Source organism: Macrobrachium nipponense, chromosome 43 (genome assembly GCF_015104395.2).
Source record: "Macrobrachium nipponense isolate FS-2020 chromosome 43, ASM1510439v2, whole genome shotgun sequence".
NCBI classification, from domain to species: Eukaryota; Metazoa; Arthropoda; class Malacostraca; order Decapoda; family Palaemonidae; genus Macrobrachium; species Macrobrachium nipponense.
Window position 1 is genome coordinate 29,002,115 of NC_061104.1, and position 16,783 is coordinate 29,018,897.

Here is a 16,783-nt window from a genome sequence, read left to right on the forward strand (position 1 = left end):
ATAAATATTATTGTCTACTTTTTAAAGCTCATTATGTTAGAAATAAAAAATTAATTTGAATTTTCTTCGTTTTCCATGTTTTAATTTTATTTCGCAAAATGTCTTTGTGCTGAATCTTCAAGCCCAGAATTGTCAGTGCTCCTCTGAAAAGAGCACTGTGGTTATTATTTTTGAAATATATACGTACATAAATAATCATAATGCATTCTTAGCAGGGAATTGTGGTTATTACAAATTGAACACATGGCCAACCTTGTAAGAGGACATTGTGGCTATTAAAATAGCTTACGAATTTGCTATAAAGTGCCTGACGTATGAGAACCTCGTACGTCAGGCATATCATGCTTTTACAATTGTGATAATTAAATGTACTCATATGTAGTAGTACTATGTATGAGTTTTTTCTTAGGTTATATCCATTTTTTACTTTTTTCTTTATCGCATAAATGTACAAGCTTGTATATATGGTATGTACAGTTATACCTTTCGAAGTAACTTTCATAGTCGAAGTAATTAAGCTTTAATTATTTAGCGTTGGCGTATATTTTTGCGTTTATGCTTCCTGGAATGTATTTATGTATATTTTGTGCTTATTCACTCCTTTTCTATTGGCTATAAGACACATATTTCGGGGGAAATAAAATTAAAAAATGACGATAACGCAACCCTCAAATCAAGTCTCCACAAAATGAATTCATCTTATCTCTCAGTTATCGAAATCTAGGCGCGCTCAGCTAAGTTGCACTTCAGTTGTATCAGGAGACTTGCGCAGTACAGACGAAAGACGAATATGGCCTCACCACAACGTCATTTTCTTCTTCTTGTTTTCGCGAAAATTGTTTTGGCATATCCATCGGGGACAGATATTAAAGGTGAGGAAGTGAAAAAAAAAAAAAAAAACCATTTTTCTCCTTTTCTGTTTTAGGAGATTTCGAGAAATCTTATTCCATTTCTTTGGTGACTCGTAATTTTGATACCGGAATATTCCGTGATAACGGAAGTAGACTGTTAACATGAACAGACACGCGTGGCCATGTGTGCAGTCATTTTCATGAAAAAGTACTATTTAAACGTTTTTACAGAGTAACGAAGAGAAAATTCTACAGATGTTGGAAGGAAAAGCAGAATTTTTTCCAGAATGCAGTAAACTAGAACCAGTTGAACTTTCAGCAGCGTAAAAGAGAGAGAAAAAATGTACAGGAGGAAAGAGTGGTATACCCAAGGACCTTGGGTATACCTATGTCCACATTGTTGTAATTCAATAAGGTCCGTCGTCGTTACTATGGGGTCTTGTGAGGCCCCAGAAATCCTTCTCCACTGGATTTCCCTCGGCGTTAGGACCTATGAATCTCTTAACATGACCTCATCTGTGTGTTATCGTAGGGCGGACGTCGGTTTCGGGGAAGATTTAATTTCGAAACCGACTCAACGTAGTAGCATGTTCTACCCTTGGGAAGGGATTTTTAATCGGTGAGTTCGTAAGATCTTGGTTTGTTCAGTTTGTCATGTCTTCCGACGCAGAAATTTCTGAATCACATGCTTAGGTTTTAGATGGTTATGTTGTTGACATTGCTGGTTGGTGAACTGATCACGTTGGTATGATCAGATGATCTTTTATATCAGTTGATCATGCGTAATTTGCCACCATTGGAAATAAATCGATGCTTGGAGAATAAGAATCAGAAATATCCAGTTATCTAAGTGTTATCAAATTTGATATACCCAGGTTTGAAAATGAAGTTCTTTGCATCAATGAAATGTTCGACTAACTGGCAGACATGATGAATTCTTCACCTCACGGTTCTCAACAGTGGTCGGTTTATCGGCGTTAAGTCGCTTTTGCTAAAGAGGCATACCTACTGCTCAGTTTGATAATGGCGGTTTATCTTATTTTTCTTTAGATTCTCAAGCGAGTTTTCGTTAATTCTGATTAAAATATGAATGTGTCAAAAAGTGTATTACTACACTTCGCCATCCAAATTTAATGTTTAAAAGCCTAACATTTTCCAAGAAAATATTTTCATACCAGATTGACTGGAATTACCTGCTATTAACAACAGTAGGCGGTACATTGGTATTCAAGCAGAAAAATAAAAACCATAAGTGCGGGACTGAGTCGCCAGTGAAAGCTTGGGCGTCAAGTTCGTAGCCTTGAAAATTTTTAACGATTTTGCAACAGAACTTCATCTTTGCCAAAAAAAAAAAAAAATTGTTTTTTATGCAAGGGACATCCAATGCCAGCTGTTGATCATCTGTCTTAACGCAGCGAATAATAAAGTTAGGAACATGGAAGATAGTTTTTGTTTTTTTCAGTCACTAACTTACACTTTTAAAGCCCCCTCACAAAAGTATCCGGACATTCACCTTGATTGCAGAAACTCTTGCAGTAATGAATTTATCCCAGTCTTTCACTTAAATTCAAAATTGCAAAATGATTAATGTCAACAATGCAAAAAATTTTCACCTTTGGAAATTCCTCCACTCTTTATCTTGGAGCTACGGAATTCTTTAAGATGGACGAAACTATTAAATATTTAATTTTTATTTGAAAAATATACATTTTAGAACGTGCGTATTTTAAGATTACCGCAGTGTGGAACCTTTTACTTACACTGTATCTTCAGGATTTCTTCTAATCTTCAAGGTTGAAGTCTAGGAGATATAAACAATAATTGCTATAACTAGACAAGATATTTGCATCTGCAAAGAGATTGCATTCCAGGATCAGTACTAAGGCAATAGACACATGGGGAACGTTAAACACTATTCTCTCTTATTATTTCACATCAGAGTCCACTCACAGGGATGTAGAATGACTTGATAATTCTAAATGTCCGTTTACCCATGTCATAAGCTGAATTATTGACTCTAATTGTCTATGAGGTTCAGAAAAAAAAATTAATTCATTTTGTTGTTATAGAAATTCTATTTGCTTATTTTGTTTATTCATTTTAAAAACGATTGCAATCCTTAACTAATTGCATTGCACACACGGATAAGAATATGTCATGTCATCGTGACCCATGAACCACATGTGAAGTTCATGAGCTAAGCATTCCTCTCTCCAGTCAACCTGCTTCGCAAGCGGTTTATTGAGGTTATAAAGAACAATGATTAGTCGGCAAACGCGACAGGCATCTTCTAGACTGATGACGTCGTCACCAGCTTAAGCGTTACGTTACTTGCTGTAAAAGAAACGACTTAGTATAATAATAGTCGACCCACACGAAAAGAATGCCTGAAAAAAAAACAGTACCAAAATTGAACAATATAATATTAGTTTCATGTTGGAAATCTGCATGATTGTAAATAAATGTATTTATGTTAAATTAAATATTCCTTATTCAAACTAATGAAAAAGGTTTCCATACAAATTCTATATATATAATTAGCCCTGTATAAGATTCATATAGGATTATTCCATAGATAACATTTTCACTTCTAGACTTCCTGACTTTAAAATCTCTCTTATTTTATTTTATTTATTTATTTATTATTATTTATTTTTTTACTACGAATATAAATCACCGGGACAGACAATATGTTAGTAGGTTTTGATATGTGTTTGAACTTTTAGCTTATTTGTTATTACTAAAGCGTTAAGTTAGAGTTCAAACATTTACGCATATATATTTGGATATTTAATTAACCTATGGTTACGTTTTGCTTATTGATTTATCGTGATTCCTTTTTTATTATAATTTGTAACCCTTCCGACTTCTTACGGAGTGTATTATATTGACTCCACTTGTATCCATATTTATTTTATTTTTTATATTTATTTATTTATATTTATTTTTTTTATATATATTTGATAAATTAATGGTTGGCTTGAATATGTGGAAAAGTGTTCTAGCGGCATACCGTATAAGGCTACTTGCGGTATCATTTCTACAGATACAAGATATAAATGATAAAAGTATTTAAAACTGCGAGAATCGCTATAATCCAGTTCGGATCCAATATCACGAATGTAACTCGTAAGACATTGACACTTTTTTATTTATCCGTTATTCTACCAAGCCGATTGACTCTGGGTGATAAAATATATTATTGGTTTTCTTAATGGATAGGAATTCACACAAGTTAAGGAGATTATTGATTTACACCACCCGAGTCAAATTATCATGTGTTGAATTCCATGTTTACTGATTTAGCACTCATAAATATTCCTAACGCACTCAACTGCGGTGTTTGTTTTTAGTGCTATTTATTCTATATAACGTGTCAAGGAACTATTGACACTAAGAAGTCTTTATTCCCTCTGTCAGACTCGTAATTCTGTTAATAATTCTACGTATATTCTTTCAAGGATTGATTTGGCACAGGATAGGCCCCTAAACTGACAGGTGTCTTAGTGTATCCCTTGTTTTCATGACACGTGTTACAATTAGTTATGTGCTTTTTATATCTGTAAGCATCGTAGGCCAGTAAAACAGTGATTTGGCTTTCTGTGACATAATAGGGAACCCTGGATGACGGAATGCAACCAGTTTATGACGATTGGTATGAAAGAGATTATTACTACTACCTGGTCGTTAGTCACCTGCTGTGTTCTTTGGGTTTTCCTCGTCACGGACCTACATATAATATTACATTTGATTACATTATTCTGATACACATACTTTAAATATACTTTTGCTTTAGGGTTTCTGCTCGAAGTGTTTATTGTTTTTGCTTAGCCGCTGACCCTGTTTCCGTTCGAAGTGTTTATTGTTTTGTTTATCGCTGTTGACTCTTGCTTTGTTCAGTTTGTAACAGTTCGGCGCTCCGACCCAGATATTCAATGCTCGCGATCTCTTGGGTTAAGGAATTTTCTTGTTTAGATACGGTTTTAACAATAGGCACGGATGTTTCTATATCTTTTAGTCTAATTAATGGTTCTTTGCAGTATGGTGCGGGATGGCGGGATAATGCGTCAGCTATGATAATTGTTTTCCCAGGTAGAGATCTTATCTTGGCTCCAAAGACCTGAATGATCATTTGTCACCGAGTTCCTTTTGGACTGTGATTAAAGCCTTTGAAAAACTCGGTAAGTGACTTAAGCTCAGTGAGGACTTTAACAGGATAGCCGTAGATTATGAACTTGAAATGTACTAGTGAGTTAACGATACCTAGCCCTTCCTTGCCTATTACTGCATATTTACTTTCAGAGGGCTTTAGTTTATGTGAATAAAAAGCTATAGGGAAGAACTATTTCTCATATTACTGAAGTAATACCCCTCTTACCCCTTGGTCTGAGGCGTCTATTGCAATAAAAAAAAAAATTCCTTATTCAAATCAGGGATTTTTAAGTTAGGTGAGCTGCATTATTCCACTTTTAAGATATCGAACGCCTGTTGATGCTTTTTAGACCATAATAAATCTACGCTCTTCTTCGTAAGATCTGTTAAAGGAGCTGTCATGATTGAAGAGTTACATATTTACATACGATTGTAATACCCACTACAGCGCCAAAGTGCTGTATCCCCCTTTTACGTTAATAGGTACCGGAAGTTATGAATAGCCGACACCTTACCATGGACTACTTTAAGACCTTGACTAGACACATAAAACCTAGATAAACATGTTCGGTTTTTAAAAACTCACATTTAGATATTTTACTCTGAGATTATTTGTCTTTGTCTCTGTAGCACTAGCTCTAGTTTATGTGAATGTACTTCTAAAGTATTTAGAAAAGATTATAAGACCAACCATATAGGCATGTAGGGTATCCCCTAAAAGTCTCCAAACACTATATTATAATTGGGGCTCAACGTAAGCCGGAGGCATACGTAAAATTTGATAATGTCCCCTGAGTATGCTGAAAACGGTATATGAGGTACAATCACTTAGGTAATGGTATCAGGTAAAAGCCTTTAAGTAAGTCCAAGCTGGTGAAAAATTTATTCTAACCTAACAGAGATGAGATGTCGTCGGTACATGGCACTGGAAACTATCGGGAGTCGTTTCCTTGTTTAAGCGACAGAAATCTACGCAGATACGCCAAGTCCGATCTTTTATGGCATGACGTTTGAGGGAAAAATTATATGGGCTTATTTGATTTCCTAATGACTCCTATTACTAACATTTTTCAACTTCGTCATTTACCTCTATTTTGAAATTTCATTGAGAGTCTATGCGAAGGTACGTATATAGCTTTATGTTTGTCCTTAGACCGTATTTTGTTTTCAATGACATCCGTTTTTTCTCCCAGAGATCACTCGCTAGTAGAGAAACTTCCTGGTATTCAGATAAAAGATAAAAAAAAAAAAAAAATTTTTGCTGAATCACCTCTGCTTGAATGACTTTACGGATATTACTTTAGATAGAGTATGAGAGATTCATCTACGACTGGTTGGGCGGGATTAAAAATTAGCAACAATAAAAAAAATGCGATATTTATATGTATAGGTTTTTGTGGATTACTAGATTCACTTGTTGCTGCGAGTCAACCGTGTCTAGGGCTTTGTTCGCGGAAATCGTTATATTTCAGAGTGTCGGGAAGGATTAAAATTTCATTTCCCAGCAAGGTCTTTTTACACGCACTAAGACATTCGAGGGGGCATGCTTCTCGAGATTTTGCGTGCAAACTGCGACTGCGGTTGTAGGAGAATTCTGTTGGGTCGTTGAACAATATCACGATTTATGAGACAATGATTTGTTCCTCTATATAAGTTATTATTTGCTTAACTGTCTCTTTTTGTTCAAACGGATTTTAATATGTTTGAAGGTTTATAGGATTTTCCTTTGATAAACACGCCTTATTTTGCAGGATGTAAGATAATATTTTGTATACCCCTAGATGGATCTTACAATTACACTAGATACAGATCAATGTTTTTTTATAACTATAGAGGTATCTGTAAGCGCTCGCTTATCCGGACTTCTCATTAGGGAAGTTCGAACAACAGACGGTGAGTCCGTAAATACAGGATATTACGTGTACTAAAGGAATAAATCAAGATATTCTAATTTTTACGGCGCTTACAGTTGGGCTTAATCCACCAGTATTTATAATAACTTAATGTATTAAAATTACTAGAACCTGCTCTGATTACTTGATACTGTCGTGTGATTCATAGGAAAAATCCTTTTTAATTCAAAAAGATATTGGCATGCATGATCCAACATCGCTTTTCCCACTCTGCTAGAGTCGCTTATTGTGTGGAATTTGCTATGCTTTGAACACTTCGGCAGTTTTGACTAACCTTGACCGCTTGACTGGATGACACAGTACCCAAGTGCTTAAGCACGATTTGTTTGTTTCTGAAAGGGCTACTGTTTACCTATTTCTTTTTTTAATAATTAGGATCCTTCTCTTTATTACCATCGACAACGTATTGTAAGTTTTTAGCTAGTTGCTGCTAGTTATGTATAAAACAACGAACATATGAATGACGAACTATAAAGAATTGAACGATTACTATTAAAATAAGTTATCTCTACTGCATTCAATATTAACCGTTTGTAATTGCTGTTGTTTACTTCATTCTTTGCTAAAATTTGAAATAGTGAAGGATCCTGGTCAGCGCATTTAGCCTAATGAAAGTTTTTTATAGGCATGTTATTCCTTGCAGTCCAGCCGTATTTTTTTAAAGTTAAGTTGAGTCATTTGAGGTTCGATATTTTATATAAATAAAAAAACTCAAGGCTAAAACTGCGATCGGGACTTGCAAAGGAGCATTTATTGTCATGACCCGAAATAGTCTTACCTCTAATTTATCTAGATTCGTACAGGTGTTCCACTTGTTATTGTGTGTTTTCTAATCACTACGGTGCTTAACAACCCTATCCATGCATCTGTATAAATACAGACGTCCACTGCGTAAACGCATATTCACTGTTTAATATGATTAGTTACGTAAGGGATTAATGATCACCCAAAATGATAAAATTAACATAGTATATGATTATGATATTTCAGTAGAACTTCTGGAAACAGACACTCAAAGATAAAAAACTTGCAGTAGCGAAATCTCAATGATGTAGATAATTTCTGTATAAGTAAGATTAAGCAAGTGTCTCGTAACTTCAGCCACAGGAATAACGAAATTCGACCTGCAAAGGAAACACTCAAAGTTACTCCAAATGAATAAAAAATTGTACTTAGCTTGCTTTTGTGGGAAGTCCCGGTGTTCCGATAACGACACACGGCCTTGGTCCTCCTTCTCTATTTAGCGGATGACCCTGGTGGTTTTTTTGGCTTGAGTTTCCCCCGTGCGCGATGTTTGGATGATTCGAGCCCTTGTAGATCCAATGCTGTAGACGCGTTCGGTTTGTTTCTTGAAGTGCCGGAAACGCTCAATAACGATGTTTTCTTGAATGATTCTAATGAGAGACGAAGCTTGCGTTGCCGTAGGAAAAAGGACACGTCGGTTTTGTTTCTTGAAGTTATTCACTAAACGATAATACTAAGTTGCTTGAAGAATCTCTTGCTTTCGTCGTCGTTGACTTCATGATTTATTATTCTGGTTTTTCTTCGGAGAAGTTGTAGAGTTCTTCTGGACCGCTGCCACCACTTTTAGGGCTGTTGCCTTGTATAAGAAGGCGCCCTATGAGGTTATGTTAGACTTGCGATAATCTTACGCTAAGTCGGTTGGTATTGCACTTCCATATTCAGTGGAGTGTCTTGGGGTTTGTAGATCACTTACGAAGTCGGTATTATCTTCTTGGTTATGACGACGATGTGTTAAACTCATGATGATTCGGTGAGGAGGTGAGGATCTAGTAGAAACCACGAAGTACAAAAATACTTATATTCTCTGAATTTACATGGTGAAGATCAGGTATGATTGTACAAGTCTTCTAATGACGATAGCTTGATCGCTTCTGCCAATGATGATGGCTAATTCTATTCCCTCTACATGATAAAGCTTAGGTAAAGAGGTACAGGTCTTCTAATGACGATAGCTAACTCTATTCTGCTCTGTCTACCATCTCCGTTACAAGTTATGAAGGAAGCAGATAGTAGCTCGAACATATGAACATACAATCAGATGACATAGTTACTAATCACGTAGGCCGCTTGAGCTATAGGTCATGGTGTTTGTCTCAAGCAGGAAGCTTGGACTAAAGTTTATAAACAATTGAATGACTACAGGTGACGGCATGTCAACTTAGCCTACTTTTATTGTATACGTAATCTTTAGCGTCTCTAGTCTGATCACATTCCTGCAAGCAATCTGGTTGACCTCTTTAGTTTTAGTCTTTTATATTTATGGACTAACATTCCATATTTTTATTATGTAAACACTTACATATGTATATATATTGTATCTATATATACATTAATGTATTATATTATTTATATAAATATATACATTTAAATTTCTGACTCGCCTAGGGTTTGAGCCCCAGTCTTTTAACTACCCATTCGGGTGGTTCAGTTGGTAGCGTCCTGGCCTTTCATTTGAGAGACACGAATTCAATCCCGATGTGAGTCAGAAATTTATTTCTTTGAAACACTTGTTCATGAGTTGAATAGTTCCCTATATGCCATATATCCATATATTAGTCCAGGGCCCAAACCCTTGATTTTTGAGGAACCTGGATTTGCCGGATAAAGTTTTTTTCTCTGCTGTTTCTTGCAGCCTGGGAGTAGCTCTTTAAGATTTAGGGGGGTGCCCAGTCATATCCCTAGAGCATTTTGAGATATTAAGCCCTTTCCATCTGATTATTGTAGGACGCGCCCATAGTCGAAAAAAATAATTTTCTGTATTTCTCATTGAATTATATCTGCCTGGGGTCTAGGTATTTTCCTATTGCTTTCTGTATACTAATATTTTCCAAAATATTTACTGCATATATTTCAAGCCATAAAATTGATAAAGAAAACATCAGCAGCCTGTTCATTGGTCATCATTTCACGACTGCAGATGACATGATGTAAGCGTTAGATGAGATTGCCACTGAGAGCAGGACAGTGAAACTGTGGGTTGAGATCTTGGTCAAGCCTGTATTGCTGATGATGACGTATATCAGTACTGAACGCGAGGGTGACTGGCTTCTTCATCTGGCAAGATTCCGAAAGATGCTTCCGTATTATTTTGCAGCGGGTCACGTCAATTATGCCCGGTATGGTCTATACTATGTCCGTTCCATGGATAAACTCCCATGTCATGTTGAGCGCCTCTTCCTGAAAGGACAACACATCATGTGCCACGTACTTGGTATTTGGAATTGACTCTGGAGTGACCAGTTCATAGAATCGACCTTCATGAAGTACGGACATAGTTCAGAAGTTATCATAGGCATAACACTTAAGCAGAATGCATTGAAAATATGGGCACTTAGTCGTCACATCTGCTGCAGGATGGAATCCCAGATGCTAGAAATGGAAGAGGAGATGGAGGTCAGCAGGATCCAGTTGCACTACAAAGAGGAGGGCAAATCAAGGATTCAAGCTGATAGAAAGGACAGGGATGGACTTCGAAGTAAACTTGACTCGAGCATGGATCCCCTTGACCCCAAGCAGCATCCAGATGGAAGCATTGTCAACATCATCAGTGGGAAGATAGCCCCAGCATGTGTCAACGTCAAAAACTCAGTACTGATCATAGAGGGGTTGTTGGAAGGTTTTGAGAAGACTTGCTCAGGAGGGTTTTACAGCACAATCTCCAAGAAAGTGGAGACTATGGCAGCATCATGCACGTCTATCAAGATTGGTGACTCAGAAGTGTATGATCTGAATGCCATCTACTGAAGAGTCATTGCATTGTTATCTAGTGACCGAGAGATTGATGTGAAGGATGTCCTGTCTTATGAGCTTGCTCCTGTCCCAACGGCAATGTTCACGAAAAAAGGAATGAGGATTGGTAGATCAAAGTCCACACTCAAGAGGTCGCTCCAGGTAGAAGTCTCACGAAGGATTACTGGTAATGCAGATGTCACTGTCATAGATGGATCGGCCCTTCTTTGGACTATACATTGGCCTACGGATGGTTGCGTAGCTGATTTCGTTGTGAATGTCAAGAAAAGGATGGCTTCATATCTAATCAATAGTGACATCTACCTCATCTTCGACAGATATCATGAGTATAGCATTAAGTCCACAACACGAGATGGAAGAGAGACAGGAGTTACATGGAAACATCACCTTCTTCGAACAACTAAGTTGCCTGCCCAGAAGGTTGTCCTGTTTTCAGTTGTAAACAAGAAACAGCTGATTCAAATCCTATTTGATAAGCTGACTCAAGATAGGCTTTTCCATCTGCAGAGTATCAGAGAACACAAGTTGGTTGACACAGGCGAGGATAGTTGTCCCCTGCAAGTCAGAAACGAAGAAAGAGAGACTCGGTACGACCTGGAAACCCACCAAGAACAGTCTGATATAATCATAGTCCAACAAGTCTTGCATTGTGTTGGGGAGGCCAGACAAACTGCTGTTATCTCTGACGATACTGATGTTTTCGTTCTGCTCCTGTATCACTATCAAATGGCAGGAGTGGAAGTGCCACTTACCATGGAATCACCGGCTCTGGTAAAGGAACAGTAGTCAAAATCCTGAAAAATGGATGTGACCTATCAGCTATTGGAAATGTTGATGCATCCCTCCCAGAAGTGATTGCTCAAGCCACTCGTTTCATTTCAACTTGTTATGGTTTCAAGGAAAGCAGAGATATGTCACACACCAGACTGCTTGTATGGGGAAAAAAGAGTGGGAAAGGCCACACGTCTACTTCTGATTTAGCTGCCCTACCACCTACGAGAGAGGCATTCATCGAAAATGTGAAGAGGGCACATTTTCAGACAGTCTTATGGCGATCAATTGATGCCAGCCCAGAGCTAAGACCAGAGGAATACGGATGGAAGAGGAACACAGCAAACAAGACACTATGCCCCACTTCTTTACCAGACAACACAAAACCTGCCCCTGGCAACATATTAGAAATGATCAAATGTGGCTGCAAAACTGATTACCCTTGTAGCACCAAGAAATGCAGTTGCAGGGTTAAAGGTTTACCTTGCACCAAGTTTAGTGCATGCTTCAGTGTTGGGTGTTCGAGACTTCAGTAGCCTGAACTAGCCACCATACGTAATTTAGATTGGCAGGGTTCCTCAATCTGACTTTCTGGCAACAGATTTCAGGACTTCTTGTTCTTATGAAATGATACTTTTGAATCAGATAGTTGGCAAGAGGGTTCAAAATAAAATATCCCTTCCTATACCATGTAGAATGTAGATAGCTGGCATTCTTCTTCGGCCAGTTAAAAATATTGCATGGAAGTAAAGTTGTCGGATTTCTCTTATGTGAAATGACTAGAAAAGGGTTAATTCACTATAGTTTACATCTAGACTTGATGTCGCTGATTGTATTGTATGAATAAATATCAGAGACAATAAAATGAGTGCATTTGATCTGAATTTTTAACATGAAATATGGAAAAAAAAGATGTTTGTTGAAAATATTAAGTTTTTCCTCATTATTTGGACGTGTCCGATAGAAAGGGCTTAATATCTCGAAATGCTCAAGGGATATGACTGGGCACCCCCCTAAATCTTAAAGAACTACCCCCAGGCTGCAAGAAACAGCAGAGAAAAAAACTTTATCCGGCAAAACCAGGTTCACCCCTCTGGGCCCTGGACTATATCCAGCTCACTTCACCGTGGGAGGTAATTCATACCCAAGAGGAATTATGTCTGATAAATGCATCTGCCTGGTCGGGATTCGAAACACTTAACTCAATTTTTCCATTTTTCAGATTGTGCAGTTAATGACTATCAGGAAGTGAACATTAGGACGATAGGGTTCGAGATTGGTTTTTGGGTACCGACAGGAGGAGAAGACTCCATTTTAAATTTAACAATAACATTTGAAGAAAAGGAAAAAGAGATTTGGCATGATAAAATTGAGTTTTTCAGAAAGAAATACAAATTCACCCGGCGCACAGGGATACATGAAAAGAGCCAAAATGAGTCCAAACTCGCCTGGGAGGTCATGAAAGGCTGGGCCACATTCCGTCTCGAAATTAACAATCAGTACAAGCTGTTTTACGTAACTCTGAATGGAAGCAAACTCCTCCTGGAGGAAACCTATAACAACACTTTGAAATCCTTGAGAATCGAAGGAAGCAACGTTACTCTCGATTGCCTGGAAAGTAAGTAGCATCGGAGATTTTTTTTTCATTGAAATTCATTTATTTGCTTCAAGGTTTTTAATAAGAGTTGTAAGACACCATCAGAAGGGAACCACCCCTAACTCTCTTCTCTTAATGAGACCTTTTTAAATCGATGTTTCTGCAAATTCATGGACATTCTCTAAAGCGATTTTAAGCTGGTTAGAGGAAGATAACTCATTCAGCGTTATAGTACAAATTTTACCTGCATTAGTGGAAGTCTTATGATTAAATACTTGTTTTTAGAATTGAAATTAATAAACATGCATTTGAAGAACTGAAACCAATCGGTTGTTTTCATTCTTAGAGCTGCGTACATGGGAAGTGGCAGGTGAACCGGCAGTTATTCCCTTAGATAAATCTAAGCAACATTACATCACTTTGTTCTCCACAAAAGATATATATGGCTCGATAAAACTTGGGTCAAAGGAATATCCTTTAAGGTGGAGTAATCAGACAATTATTTCTATCGAAGGGAATGACCCTCTGCCCAAATTCATAAGTCACAACATAACTATTGATTGTGAATCTGGTGGCCATGGAGTCGTCTGCTTGATCAAGGTAAGTCGAGATTTTCTAAATTGCCTTGAAAGGTACGGCCCTCTATTTTCTCACCAGGACATTACTTCAAACTATGAGTTTGAAAATGGTCGAGGCAACTGGCACTTCGTATTATGTGGTTATAATTCTTTTTTTTTTTAGATATGAAATTCCCACTACATTGAAGCATAATATCCTACAACTTGAAGTCATCAGATTATATATTTATATCTTACCTTTTAAAGTATTTTTCTCGTATAAGTGAAAGGTCCTTGCTGATACTGCCAGCTCTTTCTCTTACAAGCAGCCCATTAAAAAGTAATTGACCCTACACTCTTGTGTCTGCTGCGTGTTCTTGAAAGTCGGGAAATGTCTCTTGCAGGATGCGACACATGGGAAACTTTTAGAACGTGTCACTTTATCGAAACTTCCTGATCATCTGTCGGTAAAAAAGGATAAGGGCTACGCTTTCACTGCCATACTTCACCAGCAAAACTTTTCCAGTACAAAGAAACATCCTTCAGGTGAGTAACCTAGTTCGCAAGTACATTATTTTGTAGAGAAACTTTTATTTTCGTTGCTCTAGTGATTAAGATTATTCTGTGAATGCTTTGGGAATGGTGTCAGCAGCCTCTTCATGGCTTCAGTAAAGACCCCGCTTTGCAAAATAAGTGCGTAGATCACATAACCGGCAAGCCACAAGTGACGGCACTTTGATGCAAGAAGAGTCCAAATTCACCTGCAGAACCAGTGAAAAGGGTGGCTGGGGTTGCAATCAGTGAAATCATTTTATGTCGATAAGAAAAACGGCTGTGGTAAACTAAAGGGTACTCAGAAACGGAATAACATTGGAAGATATTTCTCCATAGACGCAAAACGCAGGAGAAAATTAATTTCTTCTTGTCAAACTTTTTCCTAACACAAAACTCTTAATGGAAGCAAACTCCTCTTGGAGGAAACCTATAAGACGACTTTGAGATTCTTGAACATCGAAGGAAGCTACGTTACTCGTGACTACCTGGAAAGTAAGTAGCCCCTAAGAAATCATTTTTTATTTTTTTTTATTGGAATTCATTATTTACCTAAACTAATTTGACTCTCAGTTTTTAAAAGGATAGGTAAGACACCCATAAAACGGAACCACCACAAACTCTTTTTCTCTTAATGAGACCTTTTCAAATCGAGGTTTCTCCAAATACATGGGCATTCAATAAAACGTTTTTAACCTGGTTTTAGGGAAATAAATCATAAAGTGTTATCGTACAAGTGGCAGCGGGTTTTCCCAGTGGAATTCTAAAGATTTAATTCCTCTTTTTTATAATTGAAATTATAATAAGCAAATTTCCATTAATTCTGAAATTCATGAATTTTAAGAACTGAAACCAATCGGTTATTTTCATTCCTAGAGCTGCGTCCATAGGAAGTGGCAGAAGAACCCGCAGTTATTCCCTTAGATAAATCTAAGCAACATTACATCACTTTGTTCTCCATAATTCGCAATTTGATGCATGAAAAGTCCAAAGTCACCCGTAGAACTAGTGAAATAGTAACAGGAATTGCGATCAGTGAAATGATTTTATGTCGGCAAGAAAAAAAGACTGTGATAAACTAAAAGGTACTCAGAAACGGACTAACATTGAAAGATTTTTCTCCTTAGACGCAAAACCCGACAGTCAAAGTTTATTTCTACTGATCAAACTTTTCCCAACAGGTGAAGGTTGTACTGTTCTTGGAGACGACGCCAAAGACATCCAGTTTATTTCGAGTATGACCGCAATTATCATTGGCGTATCCTTCGTCCTAGGTTTTGGTATCTATTTTGGCATCAAAAAATTTAAACGAGTGAGTTTTATTTTTCATTTATATATATACATGTGTGTGTGGGTGTGTATTCATGTATGTAACATATATATTATGTATATATATATATCTATATATATATATATATATCTAATATAATATATGGTAATATATCTGATGTGTCATATATTATCTTATATATATATATATATATATAGATGTTAATATACTATCTATATAATAGATATTACATATATATTGTATGTAGATAATAAGGTATATATAGTATATATATATATCTATATACATGTGGTGTGTGTGTGTGTATTCTGTATGTACAATATATATTAATAATATATATTAATATATATAAATATATATATATATATATATAATATATATATGTATATGTATTAATTAATGTGTTGATAATATATATATATATATATATTATGAAAATTATATATATTATATAATATATATTATATATAAATATAATTATTACATGATATATGTAGGTTATATTGTTAATGTAGATATAATGTCTATTCTATATTATATATATAATATATATATATAATAATAATAAAATCTAGGTATGTATAAATATTATATATATATAGATATAAATATATATGTCTATGTGTGTGTGTTGTGTGTGTGTGTGTGTATATATGTATAATTATGTATATGTATATAGATGTGTATATATATATATAATGTGTGTTGTGTGTGTGTGTGGGTGTGTATATAGGTATATTATATGTATATGTATATATATGTGTATATATATATATAGATATGATGTATACATGTGTATATATGTATTAATATATGTATATATAATGTATATATATGTGTATGTTATATTTGTGTATATATCTATATATGTGTACGTATTATTATAGTGTTAGGTATATGGGTAATATTATGTACATGTAATATATGTATATTGTATATATGATTATGTAATAATGATGTGTATGGATATGTATATGTGTATAATATATATATGTGTATGTCTATAAATGTTTAATGTATATGTATAAGTTATATGTATAATGTACGATAATATATGTAATATGGATATATATATGTATATGTTATATGCATAATCTATCGGATGGTAGACTATGTAATGTATATATTGTAGATATAATATGTAATATATATATATATATGTATTATGTCTATAATGTTATATGCTATATATATTATATGTATATTGTATACTATAATATGATTATGTATATAGATATGTATATTGTATATTTATAATGGCATATGTATATATATGTTATCATGTATATAATAATATGTATATGTAGATATATACTAATATAGAT

At 35.7% G+C, this 16,783-nt stretch overlaps 1 protein-coding gene across 1 annotated transcript in view; it reads left to right on the top strand.

Annotated features, from left to right (window-relative positions):
• Nucleotides 1–738: 738 nt before the first annotated feature.
• LOC135213619 (uncharacterized) overlaps nt 739–16,783 on the top strand; it is a 23,917-nt gene continuing 7,872 nt past the window's right edge. Inside the window, exons 1-5 of the mRNA XM_064247646.1 lie at nt 739–872; nt 12,684–13,079; nt 13,405–13,658; nt 14,020–14,161; nt 15,349–15,479. Coding sequence (XP_064103716.1) covers nt 791–872; nt 12,684–13,079; nt 13,405–13,658; nt 14,020–14,161; nt 15,349–15,479 — 1,005 coding nt within the window. The 5' untranslated portion in view covers nt 739–790. The remainder of the gene's footprint in view (nt 873–12,683; nt 13,080–13,404; nt 13,659–14,019; nt 14,162–15,348; nt 15,480–16,783) is intronic.